General features: G+C 41.1%; 1 protein-coding gene across 9 annotated transcripts in view; it reads left to right on the plus strand.

Annotated features, from left to right (window-relative positions):
* TAFA4 (TAFA chemokine like family member 4) overlaps positions 1-27,687 on the plus strand; it is a 214,202-nt gene that overhangs the window by 62,933 nt on the left and 123,582 nt on the right. For all 9 annotated transcript variants that reach the window (XM_060402233.1, XM_060402235.1, XM_042235979.2 and 6 more), the window contains exons 2-3: positions 18,088-18,223; positions 21,218-21,333. In XM_060402233.1, the coding sequence (XP_060258216.1) occupies positions 21,219-21,333 (115 nt within the window). In that variant the 5' untranslated portion in view covers positions 18,088-18,223; position 21,218. The remainder of the gene's footprint in view (positions 1-18,087; positions 18,224-21,217; positions 21,334-27,687) is intronic.

A 27,687-nucleotide genomic window follows, 5' to 3' on the forward strand; every position in this document is an offset into this window, starting at 1 on the left:
TGGCTTCCTCTCAGATGGAGGAAATCTCGTGGCTGTAATAAATGCTCTCCTCCACCCACCCAGTGGAAGGATTCACAGACTTGAGCTCTGACTGGCTTCTTTGCACTTCAGATGGCTACTATCTGAATACAAGGTGGAGGAGGGCACAGACCTCACCTGCCCTGTTTATTGCTGGGTGTCCACATCTGCACATAGTGCCTAGCATGTAGTTGGGGCTCAGAAATAGTTGGTGAGTGAATGGATTTTAAATTTTCATGCAGACATAGGTGAGTGAGATTAAAAGGTGCAAACTTTCAGTTATAAAATAAATGTCACAGGTATGAAATGTACAGTGTGGGGAATACAGTCAATAACTACATAATACTTCTGTACGGTGATGTACTAGAACTAGACTTGTGATCATTTAAAATTGTGCGTTGCTATTGTTCAGTCACTCAGTCGTGTGTGACTCTTGGTGACCTCATGGGCTGCAGCATGTCAGTTTTCCCCGTCCTTCACCATCTCCCGGAGTTTGCTCAAATTCATGTCCGTTGAACTGGTGATGCTATCTAACCATCTCATCCTCTGCCACTCCCTTCTCCTGCCTTCAATCTTTCCCAGCATCAAGGTCTATCAAAGTACCGTGCTGTAAACCAGAAACTAACATAGTGTTTGTTGTAAGTCAGTTGTAAGTCAGAAATATACAAACTCAGAGGAAAAGAGGACAGATTTGTGGTTACCAGAGGCAGGGATTAGGGAAGAGGGGGCATTGGAGGAAGGTAGCCAAAAGGTACAGACTTCCAGTTGGAAGATAAATAAGTACTAGGGACGCATAATCCCATGGACAGAGGAGTCTGGTAGGCTACAGTCCATGGGTCGCAAAGAGTTGGTCATGACTGAGCGACTTCACTTTCACTTTCATTTTCAGGGACGTAAGGTACAACATGATACATAGACTTTTCACTGCTGTACGTTATATCTGAAAGTTGTTAAGAAAGTAAAGTTTTAAGAGTTCTCATCTCAAGAAAATATATCAATTTTTTTTTCTTTCTGTAATGTTGTATCTGAGATGGTGTATGAGATGATGTATGTTCACTAAACTTAACTGTGCTCACCATTTCATGATGTCTGTAAGTCAGATCATTGTGATGTAAACTCTACATGTGGTGTCGTATGTCAATTCTATCTCAATAAAACTGGAGAAAAGTTAATGCAGGGGAAGCTACTCCAGGAGAAAAAAGCTGACATCCCACCTTCCCTCTGGGTAGCAGGTAGCTCTGGGACCTTATGTCCTAACACTAAGCTCCCCCAAGTTGCAAAGGACCATCCGAGAGGTGGCTTAGTGTGGAGATGAGGACACGAGGTACCAGCGAGAATGAGGAGCTCATGCTCTGCCCCTGGCATTCACTCAGCATCTTTTCCACCTTTGTCGTGGGGCCTTCTCTGATGTGATGATATGTGAGCAGAAGTAGCCCAGGAGAACTGGGGCATGGATGCCTCTGATGGAAACCTGAAGTGTCAATGCCCCCACCCTCTGTGCTTGGGTGGATGATTCTGGGAGCGATTCCCTTGGCTTCTTGGGAGGCCCTGGGGGAATCTAGCTGCCCTTACTCCTTCAGTAACCTCAGTCATGTGATCAGGCTCTGCTTTGGAAAGAACCCACCTGAAAACCCCATTTACACTGATAGTGTTGCTTCCTTGTTGCCTGCCATCTGTCATAGCCTGCACAGATATTTACAACCTTTTATGAAAGTCTCGATAATTGTTTGCCTGGGAATGTGTTTTATCTCTTTCAGGTCTCTTGGACTTCTGAGACCTGTTATCCTAGAAACTCGGTCTCCTTTTCCTTATAGTTGTTCACTCTGCTAGCCCCTCAACTCTCCCAGTTCCTTTCCTGAAGACACAGTCATGAGATCCAGCTCACTGTTGCTTTCCCATGTGTATTTATAGCACTGAGTTTTAGATGGTGGGCCAACTTTTGAGTTGCTTGCTTTGAAATAGACTTTCTGAAGGACTTCTGGAAATAATGAGGCCATTTCTACACTGGCAAGTTGGAATACATTACAGATAGTGGTTGCAAGAAGTACTTGAAACGATGGTGCTGTCTATACAGGGCAAATCATTTTTTTTTAACCTTCCCCAGATCATTCTGCAACTGTTACCTGGTGCTTTTGTGACTGGTTTATGTCCTATATGGAGGTCATTGCATCATCTGTCAGTTTTCTTCCAGACTTCTGAGGCAGTACCAGAAGAACTGATGGGTGAAAGGTTTGGCTTAGGTAGGGTGGCGGTGGGGAAAAGTGACAAGGCGAATGTGATACTGCACATTGAACTTAGAGTTTTGCCAGCTCCTACGATGGAGAGCCTGTAACCTCTTCTTTGCCGTGGGTTCCCTGGGAGGCAAAGAAGAGGTTAAGCCAGGGGATGCTGTCTCAAAACAGTGTCTGAAAACACAGAAAACAAAGTTCATAGGATCACAGAAGTCAGTTCTACAGAAATGTAGTGATCGACACATTAAAATTGTTCATGACACAGAGCAGGCGTGCTTCTGTAAGAATGCATGCAACGGCATGATCTCCAGGCAGGTCCCTAGAATTATGAGGTGTGATGGACACATTTTGAAGTATTTGCAACAGACTGTCATGTGACTTGAAAATACCTGAGCTTTCTGCTTGTGATCAAGTCCTAGGAACTGCTGAATACCCCTCTAGTTTGTTGCAGACATTTATAATTGAAGGGAATAATGAGGCTCAGGTAGGAGTAAGTAAAAATGAAGATGTCATTTTTCCCCCTCATCCCAGGTCATAGATCCCAAATTCTCTCCAAGGACCCCTGATTCAGAAGCCCTGCTCTCCAGATGGCAGGTGCTTTAAGGCCTGTGCCAAAGTCCTTGTTTACTAGGTGAGTGGTGGTCTTTAGCTTCAGCGTCTGCCTCGTGTTGGCTGAAGGAAAACATCGCCCAGCACCGTGCCTGCTGCTATTACAGGTCAGGTGAATGTTAAGGACGAGAGTGATGATGCTGGCTTCTTAGCTCTCAGGATTCTGGTCTTTTTTTTTTTTTTTGGTTCCTTTCATCTATTATAGAAATGGCCATTGATTGGGAGAACCAATGGTGTCTGAAATTACTTATTAGATGGAAAATACTTTAGAAAGGGCTTTTACTAACTTGGTTTGTCAGGATTTCTCTGCTGATTGCTGCTGTGCAGAACGTCGTGGAGTGAAGAGGCCAGCCTGCATCTTATTCCCCGCCCCCCGCCCCCCCGCCCTTTTTATGTCTGCACTGCACAAATTGTTGGATCCTAGTTCCCCGACCAGGGATCAAACCCATAATCCCTGCAGTGGAAGTACCAAGTCCTAACCACTGGACCTCTGGGGAATCCTCTACTTTTTGTTTTGATGTTGTGTTTTTATATCCAATAAACTTCTCCTTATTGTTGTTTAGTTGCTAAATTGTGTCGGGCTCTTTGTGACCCCATGGACTGTAGCCTGCCAGGCTTTTCTGTCCCTGGGATTTCCCAAGCAAGAATACTTGAGTGGGTTGCCATTCCTTCTCCAGGGGATCTTCCCGACCCAGGGATCGAACCTGCATCTCCTGCATTGCAGATGGATTCTCTACTGTTGAACCACGAGGGAACCCCAAGCTTCTCATACCCATATATAATATATAAGAAAAGGGAAGAATATTATGAAAGAAAGCCCCAAAGACATAACTGGAATGTGCATTCACAAAGTGAGCTGTATAGGTATTGACTCAAAGAAATGATGGTGGGGGTACAAGGGAGGGAGGGGTGAATGCCTGGTTTTAGACATTGGAAAGGTGTACCTCACTTGAATCCCCTAGTAACCTGAGAAGTTATTGTTAAATCCATATTCAAGATGAAGAACTTGAGGTTAAGAAAGGTTGAATGATTTGCCCATTGAAATGCTATGACGGGGTGCAGATGGGAACCCAAGGTTTGGGATGGCGAGACATCTGTCCAACTTCCAGTGGGTCCCACTGCTTTTAGTAGAGCAGCTGAAGTGAGCTTTTGCAGTTTGTTTCAGATTTTACATATGAAGAACGTTGTTCCTGGAACTTCCCTGGCAGTCCAGTGGTTAAAGAGTTTGCCTTCCAACCCAGGGAATGTGAGTTCGATCCCTAGCTGGGGAGCTAAGATCCCACATGTCTTGTGGCCAAAAAAACAAAACATGAAACGGAAGCAATATTGTAACAGATTCAATAAAGACTGTAAAAAATCAAAATCTTAAAAAAAGAAAAACATTGTTCCTTCAGGAACCCAGCCCCATCCCATGACACTTTCTGTAGTGGTGGAAACGTTCTGAAAATTTGACTTCACTTAAGTTCATTTAAACTTTAGTGACCGCACATGTCACTAGCAGTTACCAAATGGACAGTGCAGAGTGGCTCTTGAGTTAGAAGGCTTGGGTGGGGAGCCCAGCTCTATCACTGGTTAGGTTTGCCACCTGGGGAAGATAATTCCTAGAGACTCACTTTCCCTATCTATGAAGTGAGACAGTTCTCTTTGGATTCAATTAAAAATTCACTCCAGCAAGGTCAAACAAAGATGAAAACTGTTATTGTTTTTTGAAAAGTTGCAGCCATTCTTGAGAAACCCAGAGAAGGGGTGAAGGCAAAGCCAAGGAAAGGCTAAAAACAGAATAGCTTTCAGGGTCATGATCACACTTTCCTGGGTCATGTCTGCTCTTGGCGCATCTGTGCCGATCTCACGGGCTTTCTTTGTCCCCGCTGCATGTGATGAGAGCAGCCTGACCACCCCCAACCCCCAAATGTGTATCTGCCTCCTTTAGCAGCCTGTTCTAGAATGATCAGCTGTCTCTCTGTCTCCATTCTAAGTTCCAGGACAGGAAAGTTCTCTCGGCTTATGTTAGAATTCTATTGTTTCTGCTCCCTTGGCCCCAGTTACCAAAAATACTTTGACATTGACTATAATTGATGGGTTTTCGGGGAACTCTGTCATTTTAATTAAAGGATGAAGGTCCTATAGGTCACAAAGATAGATCTGCAGCTTTGTGCATTTTTATGTTGAACAGCAGATGATGGTAATCTTTATTTTCACCCACATTTCTCCCTTCTGAGGGTGAAGAGTGCATTTGATACCTTAAGGACCTAAACTCGTCCCTGGAAGGAGAAATCATTCTTGCTCACTTCCCATGTTTTTCTGCTTTAAAGTCTCCTAAAGTGTGTGTTGTGTCTCTTGTGCATTGGAATTATGGCATCATGACCTAATATTTCATTATATGGGTGTCCTTGCTGCCAGAATGTTTCCCTGATGCCCAAATGAAGCATGATTAGTGAATTCTTACGTGGAAATGTGAATGCAACATAGAAATGTCTCAGAACTCAGATTCTGACTGCAGTGCATCGCATCTGGCTCCATGTGGGCTGTGTCTTTTTTTAGAGCCAGAATAAGAGGAATGGCCTCACAGACCTTTTCTAAGTCAGTGATGTCAAACCATAGGAGGAGTTGAAGATAGCTGCTGTGAAAACCAAAAGATTTTTCCAGATGAGGAAAAAAGATAATCCAGAATCTATTGTCTATAGATAACAACTTGTGGTGACACCTAGAAGCCTGAATTTTGCTTTTAAATTTCATGATATATTTTATTTAACCCACCATATCTAAAATACTATCAATTCAACAAGTAATTGATACTAAAGCTTACTAATGAGGGGGTTCTTTTTTGGTTTCAAATGTTTATGACTTTCTGTGTTTTTCTGTACTTAGAGTGCACATTAAGTCAGATGGTAAATTTTCACTGGAAATGGTTGCTAGGCATTCCATTTATTCCGTAGTGTTTACATAAGAAAAAGTGGATACATGACTAAAATTATGTGACCTTCCTCCAATATGGCCAGCTGTCTTTCTTAACAGCCCCAGTATTGAAATGGGAGACATTCTGGGTTGGACTTTCTGTACTATGAAAATTCCAGTCTTGAAACAGCCTTGGCTAACTACTTTCCACTCCCATCCCTGTCTCTGGCTTTTCCAGACCTTTTTTTATTTTACCTTCCCTTTCCTCCCATATGGGGACTCTCCCAGTTTCGTTTGGAACCCTGGGTTCACTACTTACTTGCTTTGTGCTTGCTCTTGGGTAACAAAATCACTTATATTCTCCCATGTTGGAGATTTAAAACAAAATGAAGTAAAACTGCCCTGTGGGTTGTTCTGAGGGTTCTATGAGATGAGAGGTGATGGTGTCTTTTCTAATGTTAGGCTTGGTGTATGCAGCTGCTAAATTATTATCTCTATGTCAGACTCCTTGATTCTCTTTTTTAGACTTAAGATACAAAATAGATAAGACTTTCTAGTGTTTTATAGGTCCTGTGAACACTTTTCTGGATTCTTAGATTATATATTATATATGTGTTAGTCTCTCAGCCATGTCTGACTCTTTGCGACCCTATGGACTAAATAGCCCACCAAGGCTCCTCTGTCCATGGAATTTTCCATGCAAGAATACTGGAGTGGGTAGCCATTCCCTTCTCCAGGGGATCTTCCCAACCCAGGGATCGAATCCAGCTCTCCTGCATTGCAGGCAGATGCTTTCCCATTTGAACTACCTGGGAAGCCCATAATCTTAGTAATGGAAGGTGTGATTGGTTATGAGTCACTGCTGGCTAGGACTGATCTTTGCTAAACTCGTGTTCTTGGGTCCCTTCCCATCCCATCCTTTTCTACCTTGTCTTCTTTTGGGTCCCTTGACTGCACTCAGTTCTCTGACCTGCAGGGACTAAACCTTGTTTCTCACATTCTTACTCACCCTAAACCAAACCTTATATCCTTTGTCTTATTTGCTCAGACCCTGCAATCTACCAGGAAATTCATCAGTGAATCCCAAAGTGATTTACCTCCTGTTAGTTTCTATGCTATATAAGTCTAGGTAACATTTTTCATTTTATTATTTGGAAATAATGCTTTTCCCTGAGGTAACCAAGCCATGGTGGAAATTTTGACTTTTGGTCTGGCAAGTAGAATGGGTTGAAAAAAGGGAATTACAGGAAGAGACAGAACATGCTGGACATGTTAAAGCATGTGGTGTCTTGTTTACATATTCATGTATTTATATCTGTCCCCATCAAAGAAGATTTGAGAAAACTTTTAAAAATATTTTATCAAATTGTACATAAAGGGACGATAAGGACAACTAAGCAGAAGGTTAGCCTATGATATGCTTGGTGAACGGTCCTGTTCACTTACTAAAGGTGGACTCTAAATTTGACTCTGAGCTTCCTAGTAGCCAAAGTGAAGAGTAAAAACAGTGGATTATAGGATGTACAACTGCATAGATAAAAACTAGTATTCTTGGTACCAAGACCTCAGACTTGAACTTTGGACATTAATTCAGTAGTTTGACTGCACATGGAGTGTCTATCTAGCAGTGTATGTGAGCAAAACTGTTCCTAAAGAGGCCTGACTTCATTATTGCTCTGCTCTCCAGACATCTGGCCAGATTCGTTCTCTCGTACTTCTAGGTTGAGACCTTAGTCTGCAGTAGTCTCTCATTTTTCTTCTTTTGCTCCCCAGAGGGCCTTCTCCACCCAGCAGCTTGAGAGCTCTTGTGCAAACCTAAACCGTCTCCCTTTTCTCTTGTGCTTACAGCTCTCTGGTTCCATTTGGAGCCAAATCCCAACTCCATGCTCTTATCTGCAAGCTCCCTTGTGATCTGCTACTGGGACGTCTCTGATGTCACCCCCTACCCCTCTTTGCCCTGCTCACTGTCCCGCAGCCCCTCTGCTTCTGACCACACACAGCTTGTTTTGATTCTCCTACAAGGCAGAGCTGTTTCTCTTCCTGGGACATTCTTCCTCAAGAAGTCACATCCTATCATTTGTCATCATGTCAAGATGACCTTCTCAGAGAGGCCTTCCCTAAGCACCCAGTCCATGGAGCCTCTTTTCCTCCAAACCCAGATGGTTTCTATTACACTATTGACTATTGTTTTCTCTGTCATACTTAATTGGAACCCACAGTTACCTTACAGTGAAAATTCATTGGGAGGACTGATGCTGAAGTGGAAGCTCCAATACTTTGGCCACCTGATGCAAAGAGAAGACTCATTAGAAAAGACCCTGCTGCTGGAAAAGATTGAAGGCAGGAAGGAGAAGGGGACAACAGAGGATGAGATGGTTGGATGGCATCCCTGACTCAATGGACTTGAGTTTGAGCAAGTTCTGGGAGATGGTGAAGGACAGGGAAGCCTGGTGTGCTGCAGTCCATGGGGTTGCAAAGAATTAGACACAACAGAGTGACTGAACAACAACAACAGTTCTGTTATTCACACTTGTTTACCTGTCTGTCTGTCCACACTATAGTGCAAACCCCAGGGTACCTGGGACCTTATCCATTGTCCATGCCCAGCACCCAACACAAGACCTGGTCCAAGAATTGATCAAAAACTTCTTGTTTAAGGAGTCATGAAGAGGTGACCCATTGAGTGTGGGATAGGACCTGGGAGACTGCTCACCTGTTCTGTATGACTTCCGCATGCAGTCAGCCCGCCATACCTACCTCCTCTCGCTTCCCCTTTCTCTGTGTGGTTTCCGTTAGTGGCCCTTCTCTGCCACCAGATCGAATCAGGACAAGACAAAACAAACTCGCACACATGTGCAGATCTTTTCCCTTCAGCAATGACCAACAAACCAAACCAAATGTTTTAAATTCCTGAATACCTCTTTACTCTTCTCCCCAAACATTCATTTTTTGCTCCGGTGTGTTGTCTCTTCCAGGAAGTTTTCCTGGATTGCAGCAGTCCTCAGTGATCTTATTCTTCTATTTTCATTAGACAATAGTAAATTTTAAAAAAACTTTTTATTTTGTTGGAGTATAGCTGACTAACAATGTTGTGATAGTTTCAGGTGAACAGCAAAGGGACTCAGCCATACATATACATGTATCCCTTCTCCCCCAAACTCCCCTCCCATCCAGGCTGCCTCATAACATTGAGCACAATTCGCTATGCTATACAGTAGGTCCTTGTTGGTTATCCATTTTAAATACAGCAGTGTGTACATGTCCATCCCGAACTCCCTGTCCTTTTCCCCCATCCTTCTCCCTTGGCAACCATAAGTGCATTCTATAAATCTATGTATCTGTTTCTGTTTTGTAAATAAGTTCATTTGTATAATTTCTTTTTAGATTCCACATGTAAGGGTTGTCATACAACATTTTCTCTTTCTCTGTCTTACTTCACTCAGTATGGACAATCTCTAGGTCCATCAAAAGATAATGGCAAATATTATTGACCTGCTCTCTTGGTTGCCCCATGTATGTCTTTTGCAATTGGTTTGTCATTTTTGGATAGACAGGAATTAGTCATATTCTTAATTTCCCTAAGCATGTCCTAGTATTAAGCCAGAACTCAGTAGGCTTTTGTATATATAAGCTGAATGTTTAGAGTATCTTTAAGTAGCTTGGAGAGCTTTGATAGATGATATCATGGATTTGTGTTATAAAAGCAACAGGGAGAACCAATAAATATTGAATCTCATTAGGCTTGTGTTTCTTATGTGTAGTTTTCTGTATAAATAATTGCCATTTCATTTAGAAGCTTTTTACCATATTTTGATTTGACTTTTTTATGATGCAATAGCTCTTTAACTTATTTAGTATCTTATGCTTCTTTAAGGATGGTTTGCATACTGTTTTTAAATGACTTTATTTAAAAAATGAAAACATGCACTTATAATAGAAATATCCATTATAAAACAGGTAACATGTTAGCACTTTCAGAAGACTTCCCTTTTTGCCACAAGAGGGCACTGTTGTCAAACAAAAGATGAATTTTTAAGGTTGGAAATTTAATAATGGTTCTGATAAAGCTTTTAAGAAGCATTTATCTCACTAATGGATCAAAATGGTCAATATTGCCTGTGATGGGCATTGTCTTGCTGTGCAATCCTGTCACAGTTGAATTTACTGTGTATATATATCCATGAACTGTATGCTATCAATATCTGAATCTTACCATGTTTTCCCTAAAATGCTCTGTGAGTCATTGTCATAGCTGGTGGTTGAACATACAGGGACAATTGTGTCATTCAACTATATTAGTTTACAGGTGAGGAGTTAGGGAAGCATAGAAGTGAAATGACCATTTATTTGGGAGTAAAACTAGAGACTTTATTCATTTATTTAACAAACCCATGGTGTGCAGAGCATTATGTTAGAGGTTAGCATAGAAGTGAAGTAAGATCATCCCCTCCCCTCAAGAAAGTTACATTCTGTTTGTAAATGGCCAGCCCCTACCTGAGCAATGTAACTATTGAATAGTCATGGAATTCTATTTTTGCATTCTATTATATACAGCTTAGGGCTTCCCTGCGGAGAAGGCAATGGCACCCCACTCCAGTACTCTTGCCTGGAAAATCCCATGGACAGAGGAGCCTGGTAGGCTGCACTCCATGGGGTTGCAAAAAGTCGACATGACTGAGTGACTTCACTTTCACTTTTCACTTTGATGCATTGGAGAAGGAAATGGCAACCCATTCCAGTGTTCTTGCCTGGAGAAGCCCAGGGATGGGGGACCCTGGTGGGCTGCCGTCTAGCTGCCGTCTATGGGGCTGCACAGAGTCGGACACGACTGAAGCAGCAGCAGGAGGGCTTCCCTGGCAGCTCAGCTGGTAAAGAATCTGCCTGTAATGGGTTCGAACCCTGGGTTGGGAAGATCCCCTGCAGACGGGAAAACTACCCACTCCAGTATTCTGGCCTGGAGAATTCCATGGACTGTGTAGTCCATGGGGTCGTAAAGAGTTGGATGTGACTGAGCAACTTTCACTTTCATTATATATAGCTTGCTTTATTTTTTATAATATAACGTAGAAGTTAGATCATATCACACAAAAACTTTTAAAATAAAAGTTCAGGTGCTTGGCAACTTGTAAGTAGCCTTCAAAATATTATGTTGGTTATTTATTATGCTATAAAATCCTTGGACACTGTTTTGATGCTTTGAAAAATGAGAAACGGGAGGAAATTTTCCAATTAAAAACTGGTCCAATTAAAAGAAACCCTTAGACATAAGGATAATTGGGCCTTGAGAGATTTATGGCTGAATTGCCATTACCGCTCACATTAGTTCAGCCCCAGACCTGGGCAGTTTCACTTGGACAACAAGCTGTGGAATCGCGTTGAGTGTCCCTGAATTTGGTGAGTGCGTTTTGTATTTTATGTCACTCGTGGGTTTGTTTTCTGTGTTGAGTATAGACTGACTCTCAATGAACCATCGTCACTTAGTGAGGATTGCTTTTGGACAATTCATAGTCACTTGTAGGCTAGAGTTTTTCTTCACTAACAAAGGGCACCGGCCATACATACTTCCATTAGAAAGGACCATGTCACTGCATGGAAATACAGATGCTGCACGGTTGTAAGGAATTTCTCATTTCTTACAGTGATAGAGTGTGAACCATATGAGATCACAGTGTGTCTATTTAATTTGTTTAAATCATCTCTGACCAAAAGGGCTCTTTTGAAGAACTCTACAATCTAATTTAAACAAGATGGTATTGGCAACACATAAAATTAAAATGCCACGTGTAAAATTTTATACAATTCTGTACCAGACACAGCTATTGTCTTTAATGACTCACTTAGAACCTTTTAAGTTCTAAACATATTTACAGCGTGTTATAAGATGAACGAGTAAGTTCCTCATTGATATTTTTAGGCAGCAATAGAAAAGCAACTTAATGGCGTGAGTATACTGCATTTTGGCAGAGAAACCTGTCCTCTTGAACGTGTGACAGTAAGCATGCTCTAAATTACAAAGTAATTCCACACATCATGTGATAGTTATAAGTGAGAGCTCAGCTGAGGCTTTAGCTGAGTATCAGGGCTTGAAATACATTCATAAAAGTGTCAATAACCTATTAAGTACATTTACTTTCATCAGAAGCCTTTTAAATATAAAATGTTCATTAATACTTGTCTTGTTACTGCATAAATTTGTCAAGAGAGAGGTTGTACTTGGTTTGCATACTTTTGTGGAAAAGCGGTTTGAGAATTTCTAGAAGACAAATCAGTGTGGTTGTATTATATAAACATAGCATGACATGGAAACATATTTCCTCCTCTTTGTCTAAAGAAATGATGAATTATTTCATGGAGACAACTTCTCTTTCAAAATTTCCGTTGGTTATGAGACACTATTCTTGCTTAATGGGACCATCTTTTCAATACTTTTCCACTCATAAAACTCTGTTTCATACATCCAAAACTCAGGTTGCTAGTTTCACCTCTGGAGGATAGAGGTGAAATTTCTCACCTCTATCATCTTCTACCTTGACTGATTTGAAATTAGTGTGAAAAAATGATTTAACGTGATGTTTAAACTTGTTTAAGGCTGTCACCTGTTACATCATTAGCTGGAAAAATTAGTCCTACTTGTGCCCTGATTCCCCAAGGGGCTGAGAACCACAGTTACCAGGTCATCCCAGTAGATCCCACTCCAGGAGGTCAGCTGCACTAATGGTGAATCTGAAAATAGCTCGTTATTCAAGCATCCCTACTCTGCTGGTAAAGCAAGATGGGGCTTGGAAACCTCCTAGGTGAGTGGGCAGGCAGGAAAGGGCAATGGTGCAAGAGTGTCTATTTGGTTTTTAAGTGAGAATCTACCTTGCTGTACTGTCACAAAATTGCTTCTGGATTTCTTGGCAGGATGCACCGACAGAATTCCACTTTGTGTCAGTGCTGAATTCCTTCATAGAAATCGACAGAAGTCATTTAGGCTTATGTTCCGGCTCTGCGGTATTTTCACCCAAGTGTCTTTGAGGCGTTCTGATCTAAAGTGTGGTTGTTTTTCCATCTGTTTGAAAAATGGCAGCTTAAGTGCTCAAGGTCTTCAGAATTCTTGTATGTTTGGTCTTAATTTGGAAAATGACCTTAAGCCTTGAATAAACCTGTAGTAAGGCAGAACCCTGCAGCAAGTCAGAATCACTTTTATTCACCAGCTTTTCAGAGATGAGGCAAAAATTATTTAGGAGTTAATAAAAAATAACAGAGGCTCCAAGCCAGGATCTGGTCCTCATTCAGTCCAGTCATCTACTCATGTGGGTCCACTGACAAAATTTTTACTTTTAGCTTGATGACCATTGATTGCCTTGAATTCCTGAAGAAAAGAGTTTTTTTCAGTCTATTTAAAAAAGCATGAAAAGGACTAAAACTCTTTAAAAATATTTTGATAAGAATTGAAACAGTAGATTCCTTGGTGCTAGATTGCTTGCATTTGAATCATAACCTAGCCACTTGCTAGCTGAGCGATCTCGGGCAAACTCCTTGACCTATCTGTGTCTCACTGTCTTCATCTGCATAGCAGGATAGAAATAAATCCTACTTTGAAGTGAGTTATTATTTTAAGGTACTTGCACAATGACTGAACCATAGTAGATGCTATGAAAGTGCTATTTTTTCTCATCGAATACATTTTTAATTAATAAGAGTAGTTAGGAGGACATAGTATCAATCTCCTATACTTCCTATACAACTGATAGACTTTTGACCAAAGGAACACATTGAATAGCAACAGTTTTTCAATGTTATTGAATGTTATATGCTATTAAATGTCCTTGAAGATACTTCAATTACATGAGAATATTGTATGAACTAACAGCTTGAGAAATGGTAAACCAGTATGACATTTTTAAAGGAATAGCAAAAGAATACACCCAAATGTGTTTACAGAAGGTGTTCCTATGAAAGTGCTTTTTAAATAAAAGCAAATGAACTTCCTCTGGGATCTTCAGTGAGTATTAAGAGAGTCAGATGAGCTGGAATGTTTCAACTATCAACTCCTCTTATGGTTTAAGAATGGTAATAAGTTCTGAATCATTTCAGTATGTGTGATAAACCATTCTTTTTAGTGAACGTCTGTTGTCTTGTTTTGATATAATTTCTGACGTAATGAAAAGTTGGAGGAATCATACAAAGAATTCCTAGATTCATCAGTTGCTTACATTTTGTTCATTTGTTTTTGTGTTCATTCATTCATTCGCTTTTCCTTCCTTCCTTTCCTCTTCCCTTTTTCCTCTCAGAATCATTTGACAGTAAGTTCAAGACAGTTGCCCCTTTATTCTTAAATGTTTCAGGGTATATTTTAATAACAGGGACATTCTCTTAACTAATTTAATATTGATATGACACTGTAGTGTAATCTATAGGCTATATTCAGAAATTGTTATTTGTCCCAGTCATGTCCTTTATAGATAAATATGTGTGTATATATGTGTGTGTGTGTGTGATTGTACATGCAGTTCATTTGAGAGTGACTATGCGTGTATATTTTTTCTGATTTAAGATGCAACATGGGATCACCATTTCATTTGGTTGCCATGTATCATACCTTTATTTGGAACAATTCCTCAGATTATTTTGGTCTTTCATAACCTTGACAGTTTTTAAAGAACAGTTACTTTGCAGAAAGTCTCTCATGTTTAAGTTAGTCAAACGTTTGGCATTTTCCCTAGTGATTAGGTCCAGGTTTAAGGTCATTGTGAATTGTGGTTTTAAAAGGAATGTGGTATTTCATCATTGCAGAGTTTTAGAATGAAAAGATAAGAATGTCATGCTGCATAAATTGACATCTGTGGAGTGAGGTGGGTATAGCAAAACTGACATCAGAGATATTCTGAGGGTGCTTATCTATAACAAGTCAATAACTGTATTCCCCAAAATAATCCTTTCAAGGAATTCACTCTGCTAATAGTGAAGGCAAGTAGATCAAGAGAAAAGAAAGGAGGAACCTCACTATTTCCTTGATAAGAAATCAGCTGTAGGCCGGCTTCTTTCTTGGGTACAACAGAAATAAATTAAACATCTGAAGAATGGTCTCCTCTGCCTGGGAATCTCGAAGTTTCTTGGTACCAGGGAACATGAACAGGCATCCTGCTCTTTTGTAGAAAAGTGACTGTCTCCACATAAGACCAGTGTGTAAGGTGAAAGATGAAAAATGTAACCCAGCACGCAAATGCTGTTTTTTTTTTTCTCATTCCAACAGTGACCAGGCACATTTAAAACTGTTCTTAGTCTAGATATGGCAATGTCATTCATCACTGTAAACACCCAGACTCTTTAAAAATGAATGCCTTTTTTTTGTTTGAATGTTTTTATTTTATTTTAGCATTATATAACATTTTATATTATTATATAATATATATTATATAATTTATATTATATAATATTGTATTAATAAGTCATAATATAGTACTTATTGAAGTATTGTTGATTTACAATGTGTTAATTTCTGCTGTCTAACAAAGTGATTCAGTTATGTGTGTGTATATATTTACACACACACAGAATATATATTGTTTTTTTAGATTCTTTTCCATTATGGTTTATCACAGGATATTGGATATAGTTCTCTGTGCTGTACAGTAGGGCTTCCTTAGTGGCTCAGATGGTCAAGAATCCGCCTGCAATTCAGGAGACCCAGGTTCAATCCTGGGTTGGAAAGATCCCCTGGAGAAGGGATAGACTACACACTCCAGTGTTCTTGCCTGGAGAATCCCATGGACAGAGAAGTAGGATCTTGTTGTTTATCCATTTGCTGTATACTAGAAAAAGGAAGGACTTTTAAAGCAGAATGATAGGAAAGACTGTGCCATTGTTGCAGAACAACCTAGAGGGAAGTAGAGTGACTGGAAACACATGCTTTTCACGTGCACAACAGCACTGATGGTCTTGAATGTACTTAAGTTCAGAAATGACAGGAAACAGTTAATCCTTTTAAGCAAGTGCCTAGGGTACACTCGGGGAAAATCTGACTGCATGAGTTACTGCTCAGCCTAAAATTAAACTCCTGGCTTTTTGTCTAGCATGTGAACTATTGGATCACATTTGTTTTCGCTGATGGATCCTTTTTTTTTTTTTTTAACGAATTGAAAAGAGAATCCCCAGTGGTTCCCTTTATGTGAAGAAAACAAGATAAATATTAGCTAGGAAAGGTCATTTTGGTTTCCAGTATGTGGGGAGTTCATTAGGATGGGTTCTGGTAAATTATACTGTGTATTTCTTTCCGATAACAGAAGGTCAGGTAGTGCCCTTGGGTGGATATCAGGACAAACATACTTAATAAAGTTGGAGGATCTGGGAGACGAACATTCTCCAGTGATTTCTTTTCCAAGTATCTTACATTTATACAGTTACTCAAAGCTGCTTCTCTCTCGTAGAGCTAATCACTCGCGGACTCCTCTGTGTCTCCTGTGGCCCCAAAAGGATGGATCTCAAGCCTGTCACCTAAAGAGGCCTCTAGACAAACATCTGTAATTACCTCCAGGGCACCCAAAGAGGAGAAAACTATCAGCTGTATTTTGTGGTGCATTTGCAGTGGGTTCAACAGGATTCGATAATGATTAGACTATGGAGCAAGGATCTTTTGTAAAGATAATTTTATTTATCTTTGGCTATGCTAGGTCTTCGGAGAAGGCAATGGCACCCCACTCCAGTACTCTTGCCTGGAAAATCCCATGGATGGAGGAGCCTGGTAGGCTGCCGTCCATGGGGTCGCACAGAGTCGGACACGACTGAAGCGAATTAGCAGCAGCAGCAGGTCTTCATTGCTTCGCGGGCTTTTCTCTAGTTGCAGCTAGTTGGGGCTACTACACGTTAGTGGTGATGCACAGGCTTCTCATTGCAGTGGCTTCTCTTGTTGGGGAGCACAGGCTCTAGGAAGCGCAGAGTTCACTAGTGCTTGGACGCCAGAGCACAGGCTCAATAGTTGTGGCACACAGGCTTAGTTGCTCCATGGCACGTGGGAATCTTCCTTGACCTGGGATTGAACATGTGTCTCCTGCATTGGCAGATGTTTTATCACTGAACCACCTGGGAAGCCTGCAAGAATCATTTGTATGTCACATTTGCAGCTTAAATATTTATTGTTGCCTATCATTATTTCTCTTTGATCTCCATCCCTTGAAGGGATGTACTTAACTTAGTGACATTAAAAATGGGTAGTTTCATGTTCCTTTTTTTTTTTTTTGAAATGTCTTTTGGTTTGGAGTTATCTGAATCCTTCTTGAAAAATGTTTTCATTAAGTAGAAAAGTCTTTTTAGGTGTGTGCATTAAAGGAGCATGTTGAATCTCAGTTATGGTGTTAAAAAGTGTATTTTTGTGTGTTTTATGTTGGAAAAATTTTTGCCTTCTGTGTCCCATCAGCATTTTTCAAAAAGCATCCTTGTAAATTGTTTTATATCTGTATTAGTGAATGAATGAAAGTTGCTCAGTTGTGTCTGACTCTTTGTGACCCCATGGACTATAGCCCACTTGGCTTCTCTATCTGTGGAATTATCCAGGCAAGACTACTGGAGTAGGAAGCCATTCCTTTCTCCAGGGGATCTTCTTAACCTAGGGATCAAACCCAAGTCTCCTGCATTATAGGTGCATTCTTTACCATCTGAGCTACTACGGAAGCCTGTATATATAAAGCCCATTCATTAAAAAGCAATTTATTTGTTTTAATTGAAGGATAATTACTAATATTGTGGTTGTTTTTGCCATACATCAACATGAATCAGCCATGGGTGCACATGTGTTCCCCCCTTATAGATTATTATATAATATTGGGTCTACTTCCCCGTGCTATACACTGGGTTCTTCTTGGTTATCTGTTCTATAGTGGTGTGTCTTGCAAATTGTTTATCATCATCAAGTTTATGTCACAGAACATTGAAACTTAGGTCTGCATGTCGGCTTTTCCACTGTTCTGTGAACTTGGGCAGGTTGTGGAACTCTTGGGATTGGAGTGTCTCCAATTTCATTTTCATCCCATGGTTGATGAGACAGTGCAGTTTTGCATCATGCATGGTTTGGTACCGTCTGTCAACTTGGTCATGCCTTTGCTGCAGAGGGAACTTCTGCTTTAAGATTGTATTCTGTTAACTACTGTGTGGCTAATTAATAAGTGCAGAATTCTGTATTTCCCGCCCTCCCTCCATCCCCATCTATTAGGACCCTTTATAAATGTGTATGTGTTTGACTGTCAACCACTTGCCTGAAAACACAGTTGTTGTAAAAAAATTTTGCTTCTGAAAACCTGTATCATGTCAACATTAAAATGCTAATGGGTTTCTGTCTTTTTTGTATTTTAAATAGGTCTATGAAGTTAAGATAATTTTTTGGAACTGTCGAAATGGTTGGTCCTTGCTACCAATGGGAACTTGGAGTCACTCTGAAATCCATCCTGGAATAACTGTGTTTGACTGGAACCAAATTTTATAAAGTCTCCAAGGTAAAATGATTTTAGCACATACCTAGAGATGGTATCTTTATGAAGCATAAAGAATTTAGGCAGATAGAATATCTTAGAATTGATGACCCTTTATAAAAGCTTTATTTTATGTTGAATTTTTAGACATATGGAGAATTTTTAAAAAATTAACTCTGATCTTTGAAATTATTTCAGTTGATAAAGCAGTACTTTGGCTATTCAACAGGGCCAAAGGTGATATGTTTAAGATAAACTAATTCTGTTTTACATTTGGACAAAAATGCTCAATGTAGGAGAAATTGAAGCATCACAGTAGGTATGAAGGTGAAAAGTGAAAGTGTTAGTCACTCATTTGTGTCCTATTCTTTGTGACCCCATGGACTGTAGCCTACCAGGCTCCTCTGTGGAATTCTCCAGGCAAGAAAATGCTGGAATAGGTTGCCATGCCCTTCTCAAGTGGATCTTCCCAACCCAGGGGTCAAATCTGGGTCTCCTGCATTGCAGGCAGATTCTTTACTGTCTGAGTCACCACAGTAAGTGTAGTAGGTGAGATATCTTTTTACTGGGGCTCTGGATTATTGAATGACATGAAGAATCATTACTAAATAGCTGCCTACCTAGCCATAGGCATTTCTCTAGGGAATCATAGCTGTTGTTCCCTTGGAGCAGCTGCACCTAGAAAGGACTCTAGCTTCCCTATTGCTCTCCAGCGCCTTGGGCCCAGCCGGCCTACACTTTTATTGGGAGATATTTGAAATTTGACCCTTGGGTAAGAGGGATAAGCCTTTGTAACAATTAGATCAATAATGGATATTGGAGTTGACAACCGGAATTTTAAAATAGGGGAGAGGGGACAGAGCACCTCATTCAAAAACTCAGCATATATAGAATTCGGAACCTCCATGCTTTCCCTGATGAGTAATAAATTAATAATCAATTTCCTGAAGTGAAAATGTAATTACATACTAGCACCTCAAGCTCACATAGACTCGCGCATATTCTTTGCCACCTTTTGAGCTGATCCCAGGGTTTCTTCCCACCGTACATGGAGGCTGAGGTGGGGGAAACGGAGGACATGCTTTGCAAAATTAAGGTGCACGCAGGTCTTTCAAAGCAGAGGCTAGTATTTCTGTCAGTTTCAAGCGCTTGGAATTTCCAAGGCCAAGGGCAAAATGATGTCAAGCTTCAAAGCTTGACATCAAAAGGGACTTGACTCAAGTCCCTTTTGCCACCATGGTCTTCAAAGATAATCTTAGAATCTTGTGTTACTGCGGCTGTTTCAGAATGATACTGAGTCTCAAATCAGTGGCAATACAAGATCTTTCAACAAGATCTATGTGACTACTTTGTGAGAGGCCAGTGCCTGCTCCTGGGAGAGTGGTGTGGCCACCGGGTCCCCAAGGCTGCACTTCCTCTTGAGCACGGAGTCAGGGTTCTTGTTGAGACCCCGTGGGGTTGGCAGTCATGGGCTTGTTAGGCCCTTTCTTCAGGATTTCCTCAGAAGCTTTGCCTGTATTGTTACTCAAACAGGAATCCATGGGCCATGTCTTTATCATCTGCCCATGAGTGTTTATATGTATATCTTGTATATGAAAAGGGAGTTCCTTTGATCCTGTGTGGTGGATCTATTATCCTTGAAGCCAGGCAGAACCCAGTGTTACTGGAGTTTAAATGCCCAGAGCTTGGACTTCCACTTGAAAAAGTTAATTAAAAAAAGAGCAAACTAAAGTTAATCTAGTGCTATCTGAGATCAAAAAAGGCAGAAAGTTAGGGAAGGAAGTAGAACGCATATTAGCTATTTTCTTTTTATTTACTTTTTTTTGGAAAGGGAAGTGTTTCAGAATAGACCACACAGCCGCATTTGCAAACTGAATTGTCTTTGAGCAACTGTTTGGATACTGTCCATTCATATGAAGTGAAATATATTTTCCCAGTTTTTATTGAGATGTAATTGATTCATAACACTGTGTATGTTTGAGGTGTGCATTGTATTGATCCAGTATGTTTATCAACTGCAAAATGATTCCCACCATAGTATCAGCTACCACCTTCTTACTGTTGCATAGGTACTGTTTTCTTTCTTGTGATGAGAACATTTAAGATCTACCCTCTTAGAACGTTCAAGTATATGGGACAGTGTTACTAGATTAGCTGTAATAACCATGCTGAACATTAGATCCCCAAACTTGTTAATCATGTCACTGGGAGATTTGACCATTGACTAATACCTCCCCATTTCCCTCACCCTCAACCCTTGGTGACCACTGTGCTACTAAATCTGTTTCTCAGAATTTGTCTTTTTTAGATTCTACATAAAAGTGAGATTATGCAGTATTTGTCTTGACCTGACTCATTTCACTTAGCAGTAATGCCTTCAAGGTCCATCTGAAATTTTGTTTATGGCAAGATTTCCTTCATTCTCATTGCTGAATAATATTTTACCTTTATCCATTTATCTATTGATATCTATATGAAGTTGTTTATATATTTATCTGTAGTTGCCCATGTTCTCATCAAACCCTGAGATTGGATTAATACAATATTCAGCCAGTATTCTAGGCCAAAAGGCATTAATATGCAGTCAGAGAAACCAGGGGAAAGTTCTCAGGCCTGGTGTGTGAATTTCTGTGGTTTCTTTCACATGCAGAAACCACATATCTTTTATTTGAATCCTGCTTAAAGTATGTTGCTTTTTAAATTTTGTGCTATAAAATAGTATATAGCCCCATGTTCTATCAGAACCACGCAGGCTACGCTCTAGGGGTTCATAAATAGACTTCTCACTGAGGCATGCAGTTAACTTGAAAAACTTTTAATTACAAAAGGTGTGTATTGAAAACTAAGGGAATGCACAGTGCATGTAAGGTTCACTTGGCCTCTCGTCTCTTTGGTGAGGTAGGGTAGAGGTGCATTGCCCAGCATCTTCCTCTGCTCTCTGCGCCGTCTAAGGACGGTGTTTGCTCAGAGTCTCTCACCACCCACCCGTCGCTGACCTGCATCCTGCTTTCCCTCCAGGATGAGAGCCTGTGCCAGATCCGTCTTGCTGTGTAACTGGCTCTTTCTGGCCTACGTGTTGATGGTGTGCTGTAAGCTCATGTCCGCCTCCAGCCAGCACCTCCGGGGACACACAGGTAAGCCCTTTAAACTCGTCATACGCCACTGAGATCAATGAATAAAACCCTTTGAAACGTCAAAGCCCACATTTTAGGCACAGGTAATTGACAGGAGCCTTGGATGGTGTGTAAATAATCAGAGGAAGCATGAAATACAGCAGGGTAAAGCAGTTTGATGGTTTGATGCTTCCAGATATCTTTTTAAGATTTCTCCAGGTTTTCCTTTCCTGAGTACACTTCCATTCTTTGGAACTGATTTTTCTTGAGAATCCTGGAAACCCAGCAGCATTTTGTGCTTATATATTCCAGCTTCCTTTGAAGACAGAATATCTTTATTGATAAACTTGAATGAACACTGAAGGCAGTTTGCACATAATATGATTCTTTTAGGAAAAGATAGTGAATGATTTAAAAAGAAGAAAGAAAGGAAAAAAAAATGTGGTGGTAACTTTTGCACAGGACCTAAAATAGAACGTGTGTGAAGTCTAAGAGAAGCATTCTGATACTTTGTAGTGAGACCCACGTCTGTCCTTTGCTTATTTCTAAAGACAGATCAAAATAATTAGTTAAGTATCTCGGTGTGTATTGTGTATTTGTCTTCACCTTTCCCTTTAACATCTACATTTAAAGTGATACAGATTTGAAAACTCCCCAGTGAATTGTGTTTTCCTGAATAATTGATATTTGTCAGCAAACTTGTTGCTAAACAATTAATTTACTGTCTGTGCTCCAGTAATTGGAGGTGTGGCAGTGCCAGGCATGCTCTGAGTTTTTGGTCAAAGAGTGAAGCTTGAACCCTAAGCCGTGTATGTGTCAGAATTGTAAAGTCTGTGTCTAAGAAAGTGTGCTGGTCGCATAGCCTTATTCTCAGATATACAGCAGGTCAAGGTTTCCTGTTAGTTATTCTGATAATTTAGGACTAAGACTTAACTTTAGGCTGAAGTTTTTAAACTCTCTCACAATTCAATTTTCCTTAAGCAACAGTTTCAAGAAGACAAGGAAAATAATGATTGCAATTTTAATAAATCAGTGTACAATCGATACCATTTGACTGCTGTGAAAGTGCTCAGGGCTAGGTGGTTATTGTGCTGTGTATCTTTGGGTGAGCTTACTCTCAGGAATAGGGTATTTGAAGTCATCAGTCTTACCTGTTTAATACACATCTCTTTTCTTGGGTTGCAGGTAGAGATTCAGTGTAGTTCAGAAGCAGAACATTTCAGTGGGGCGGGTTAGCACCAGCACATTCCAGACTTCTCAAAACTGGGTTTGAGATTGTAATCAACAGTGATTAAACCTGAGGGAAACAGGGGCCATGACTGACCCTTCAATTCTTTATCTTTGTTGGCAATCCTCATTCCATACCATAACCTTTTAAATTTGGAAAAGGTGAGACCATAGGGTATCTGTGTGAAAGTGAAGGTGCAGTTTGGTAATAAAGTGTGTTATACGTGAGCAAAAAAAAAAAAAAAAATCTGAATTAAATCTAAGTTAAGATTAGAATCGTGAACACAAGAGATGCAGTATTTTCCCTATAAGCCAAGACTCAACTGTAACAGGGAAGGTAAGAAGTCTGAGCAAAGCCTTCGAAAGTTTTGCTCAAGAAATGAAATTTTCATAATGGATTTCTTTCAGTGATTTTATTTGGATTCTTGGTTTTTGGTTTCTCTTTGACTTTTGGGGTATTCTTCCTGATTTTGTTTTTGGAATTTAAGTACCTGTCATCCTTCATCTTTTTAAATTAATTAATTTATTTTTAATTGGAGGATAATTGCTTTGCAATGTTGTATTGGTTTCTACCATACATCAACACGAATCAGCCATAGGTACACATACGTCCCTTCCTTCTTGAACCTCCCTCCCACCTTCCACTCCATCCCACCCCTCTTGGTTGTCACAAAGCATCGAGTTGAGCTTCTTGTGTCATACAACAAATGACCACTGGCTATCTATTTTACGTATGGTAATGTGTATCTTTCCATGCTATACTCTCAATTCATCCACCTTCTCCTTCCCCCACTGTGTCCACACGTCTCCATGTCTGTATTGCCTTGGCTGCCGTGCTTAGGTTCATCAGTGCCATCTTTCTAGATTCCATATATACGTCTCACCCCTCATCTCAGTAACCATCAAAGTAGTCAGGATGGCTCCTGCCCACGGGGAGCTCTGTTCTCTCCCTGGGGCCGCAGGCTGTATATGAAGAATCATCTTTGCAGAAGTACGGATGTGCTTTGTTTTTTTGCTCTTGGCTTCTTGCTTGCACTTTACTGCCTTTTTTTTTTTTTTTTTTTTTAGCAAATCAAATGTTCGTGGCAACCCTTCATCCAGTAGGTCTATTGACTCCATTTATTCCCAAGTACGTTTGCTCTCTTTGTGGGTCTGTGTCATAGTTTGGTAATCCTTACACTATTTCAAGCTTTTCCATTATTTATTTGTTATGCTGTCTGACCCATGATCTTTGATGTGACCACTGCAAAAAGATTATGACTTGATCAAGGCTCAGATACTGGTTCGGAGAAGGCAATGGCACCCCACTCCAGTACTCTTGCCTGGAAAGTCCCATGGACAGAGGAGCCTGGTAGGCTGCAGTCCTGGGGTAGCTACTAGTCGGACACGACTGAGCGACTTCCCTTTCACTTTTCACTTTCATGCATTGGAGAAGGAAATAGCAACCCACTCCAGTGTTCTTGCCTGGAGAATCCCAGGGACGGGGAAGCCTGGTGGGCTGCCGTCTATGGGGTCATACAGAGTCGGACACGACTGAAGCGACTTAGCAGCAGGAGCAGCAGATAATGGTTAGCGTTTGTAGCAATGAAGTATTTTAAAATTAAGGGATGTGAATTCTATTTTAGACATAATGCTTTTGCACACTTACTGGACTACAGTAACATAACTTTTATATGCAGAACCAAAAAACTCACGTGTCTTGAGTTATCGCGATATTCTTTTAATTGCGGTGGTCTGGAAGCATGCTGGCAAAGTTCCTGTGATCTGCTCATACCGTTTGTTTAACTACAGTTGAAGGCTCCTGAATCCTACTGTGAAGTCTTATTCCCTCTTGGGTTTCTTAAGCTGTGTCCTTTGTGCCTGGAAGATAATGGGTGCTAAATGAATATTTATTAATAGGCTGATTTTGCCTATTTGTCACCATGGAATCAGTTATATAATTTTCTGCTGGTTTGAAAAATTCCAGACAGTAACAGGCAGGTTGAAAATATATCCTGTTAACTTTTTGTTGGTTATTAGGGTTCTCCGGAGAAACAGAACCAATAAGATATATATATATAGATATATAGATATATAGATATATAGATATACACACACACACACACACACACACACATATTGTTGTTGTTTAGTTGCTCAGCTGTGTCTATTGACTGTAGCCTGCCACGCTTCTCTGCCCATGGGATTTCCCAGGCAGGAATTCTGGAGTGGGTTGCCATTTCATTCTCCAGGGGATCTTCCCCACTCAGGGATCAAACCCACATCTCCTGTTTGGCAGCCAGATTCTTTTACCACCGAATCACCAGGGAAACCCTACATATGCACAGTGTACATCCCAGCCTTCCAAAGGCCTGTGGTCCAGGAGCACAGAGGGCAGGAGACAGTCAGTGTCCCAGCCCAGCAGTCAGGGAAGGAACACATTCCACCTTCTGCTTTTTTCATCTTTTCAAGTCCTCAAGCGCTTGGATGAAGCCCACCCACAATGGGCCATCAGCTTCACTCAGCCCCCCAGTTCAAATGCTAACTTCTTCCAGGAACACCTTCACAGACATATTCAGGGGTCATGTTTTGGCAGATATCTAGGTGTCCCCTGGGCCACTCAAGTTGACAATTTCATGTATCTTTCTAGATAATGTTTTATATAGTCATCTATATTTTCTATATAATTTTACAGTTTTTATGTATGTACACGCCTATCCTTCCAGAAAAAGGAATGTGTATACTAGTAGGTGTGTATGCACAGATATCTCACTCTATACTTTGTTTTGTACCTTGATTTTTTTTTTCCCATTTAACAGTAGAGTTTAAAGAGTCTTTGTTTGAGTGCATGCAGATTTATATCACTCTCTGTTGTACAGATGTGCTCTCATTTATTTGATCACTCCCAGTTTTGGTGGACATTTACCTTGTTGTCTGTTGTATTTCCCAAATATATGTCCTGACTTCAGATAAATCTCTAGTAGTGGAATTGTTGAATTAAAGTGCATGTAAATGTACTAGTGGGGCTTCCCAGGTGGCGTTGTTGGTAAAAGAATCCACCTGTCAGTGCGGGAGATGCAGAAGACGCAGGTTTGATCGCTGGGTCAGGAAGATCCCTTGGAGGAAGGCATGGCAACCTCCAGTATTCTTACCTGGAGAATCCCACAGACAGAGGAGCCTGTCAGGATACATTCCATGGGGTTGCAAAGAGCTGGACACGACTAAACTTCTGAGCACACACACAGCAAATGATTTAGTGAGAGTGGGCTAATTCCTGTTACACATAGACCAAATGGCTCAAACAAAAGAAGTTGTATTTCTTGCTCACGAGTGCTGGGTAGGTAACGTGTCAACTGGCTGTCCTCTACTGTGGCCTTTTTGGAATCACAGGGCATGGAAGGTATACTCTTCTCAGCCTGTGTCCTCGAAGGTTGTTCTGGAGCCCTCTTCAGCCAGCTAGAAGGGGAATGGTTGGGGAGGGTACACCTGGGAGGTGATGATGAACCGGGTTAGAAGCTGGCAGTATCCCTTGACCTGTCCTCTCTTGCCATTGGCTACAGCTGAGTGTCCATGGCCACACCTTGCTGCAGGGGCTGCTGGGAAACACCCTAGCTGGGACCCAGGTCCGAGAGGAGATGATGGTTTTTGGTGAGTGTCTTGCATCCTCTGACAACCACATTAAGATTTCAATAGTGTAGGGGGTTTCCTGGTGGTCCAGCGGTTGAGTCTGAGCTTCCTCTGTCGGGGGCACGGAGTCTATCTATCCCTAGACATAAAGTACCTGGACTATCATTTCCTTGTTTCTTCCTGCTTTTTCTTTGCCCATGGTTCTAGCGAGGCTGTGTATTCTAGTTGGCTGTGTGTGTTTATGTGTGTATGAGAGAGAGAGAGAGAGATGGGGAGGGAAATGGCGATGGGAGGCAGGTGTTGTAAATGTCTCTAATGATCTTGCAGTGGCCACGTGGATTTTCTTCCCAGAATTGTGCTCACCTGATGACAAAGTCAAGGGTCAGACTTGAGAAACTCTGGTCAGGTCTTTGGGTGTATCTGAAACAGCCTGAGAGTGGGAGCAAGCTGTAGAGAGTTAACTGCAGAAGACAGTATACTGTGTCCAAAAGGACTCCTGACACCGTCCCAAGAGCTTTGTGGTTTGTTCTGGCCAATTAAAGAAACGGTGGCCCTAGGAAACCCTAGTTGGAAGTTTACTGGATGCTTTTAATGGCTCAGATTAGAACAATTTGCTGAAGGTTGTGTATAAACAAGGAGATATTTTCCAATCCCATCTCCACTTATCCCTCGAAGGCAGAGCCAGAGGGGAAGAAGGTAGGACCCCATCCCTGATTTGGGCTGATCAGATCGGGTGTTAGGTGTGGGCCGAAGTTCACTTTAGTTCAAATGTTAGAAAACAAAAATGCACCCAATTTTCGCGGAACAGGGAGTGGGAATCTTTCTTTAAGGCATTGATCATCTTCCCCTAGAGTACAGAGGCAGTATTTTTAAGGAATTAGAAAACACAAACGGCCACCTTTGTTGTTTTTTAAGCTTCTACCTGACACAGTGATTGAGTAGGAGGCCTTGGGGTCTCGAAGAGGCAGACACGACTTAACGACGGAGGAGGGAGGAGACCGTGTGGGCGTCTGTATCCCGGAACCACAGAAAAGGTGCCTGGGGCCAATTGGTAGGTTACATTTGTTTAAAAGGAAGCCAGAGTTAACTCTCTTGTTTCTTCAAGGAGCAGTTTGTCCTTTTGTTCCCTGTCCCCCAACCTTTCCCCGCCGCTGTACGTGACGTCATTTCCCCACAAGAGGGCAGCACATGTAATGCTGTGGAAAGATGCTGACAGTTTCACAGACTTCAGAGTCATTTGAAATTAACCGCTTAGGGGATGTTTGTGAGTTTCATTCGAGGTTCACGTGATGAGTTTGGGATACAAAACATCCTGCATCCTGGAGATTTATCCCTGGGTATATTTTGTTGCTGTTCAGTCGCTCAGTCGTGTCTGTCTCTTTGCGACTCTATGGACTGCAGCATGCCAGGCTTCCCTGTCCTTCACTAACGAGCCTAAGAATGAATATTTAGACACTTTAAATTTCCCCTTTGAAGACAGAATCATAGCTACTTTTCCCATGTAGCTGAGAGAGTTGGAAACTTGGGTGCTGCTGGTTTACA

This window comes from Ovis aries, chromosome 19, assembly GCF_016772045.2.
Source record: "Ovis aries strain OAR_USU_Benz2616 breed Rambouillet chromosome 19, ARS-UI_Ramb_v3.0, whole genome shotgun sequence".
NCBI lineage: Eukaryota > Metazoa > Chordata > Mammalia > Artiodactyla > Bovidae > Ovis > Ovis aries.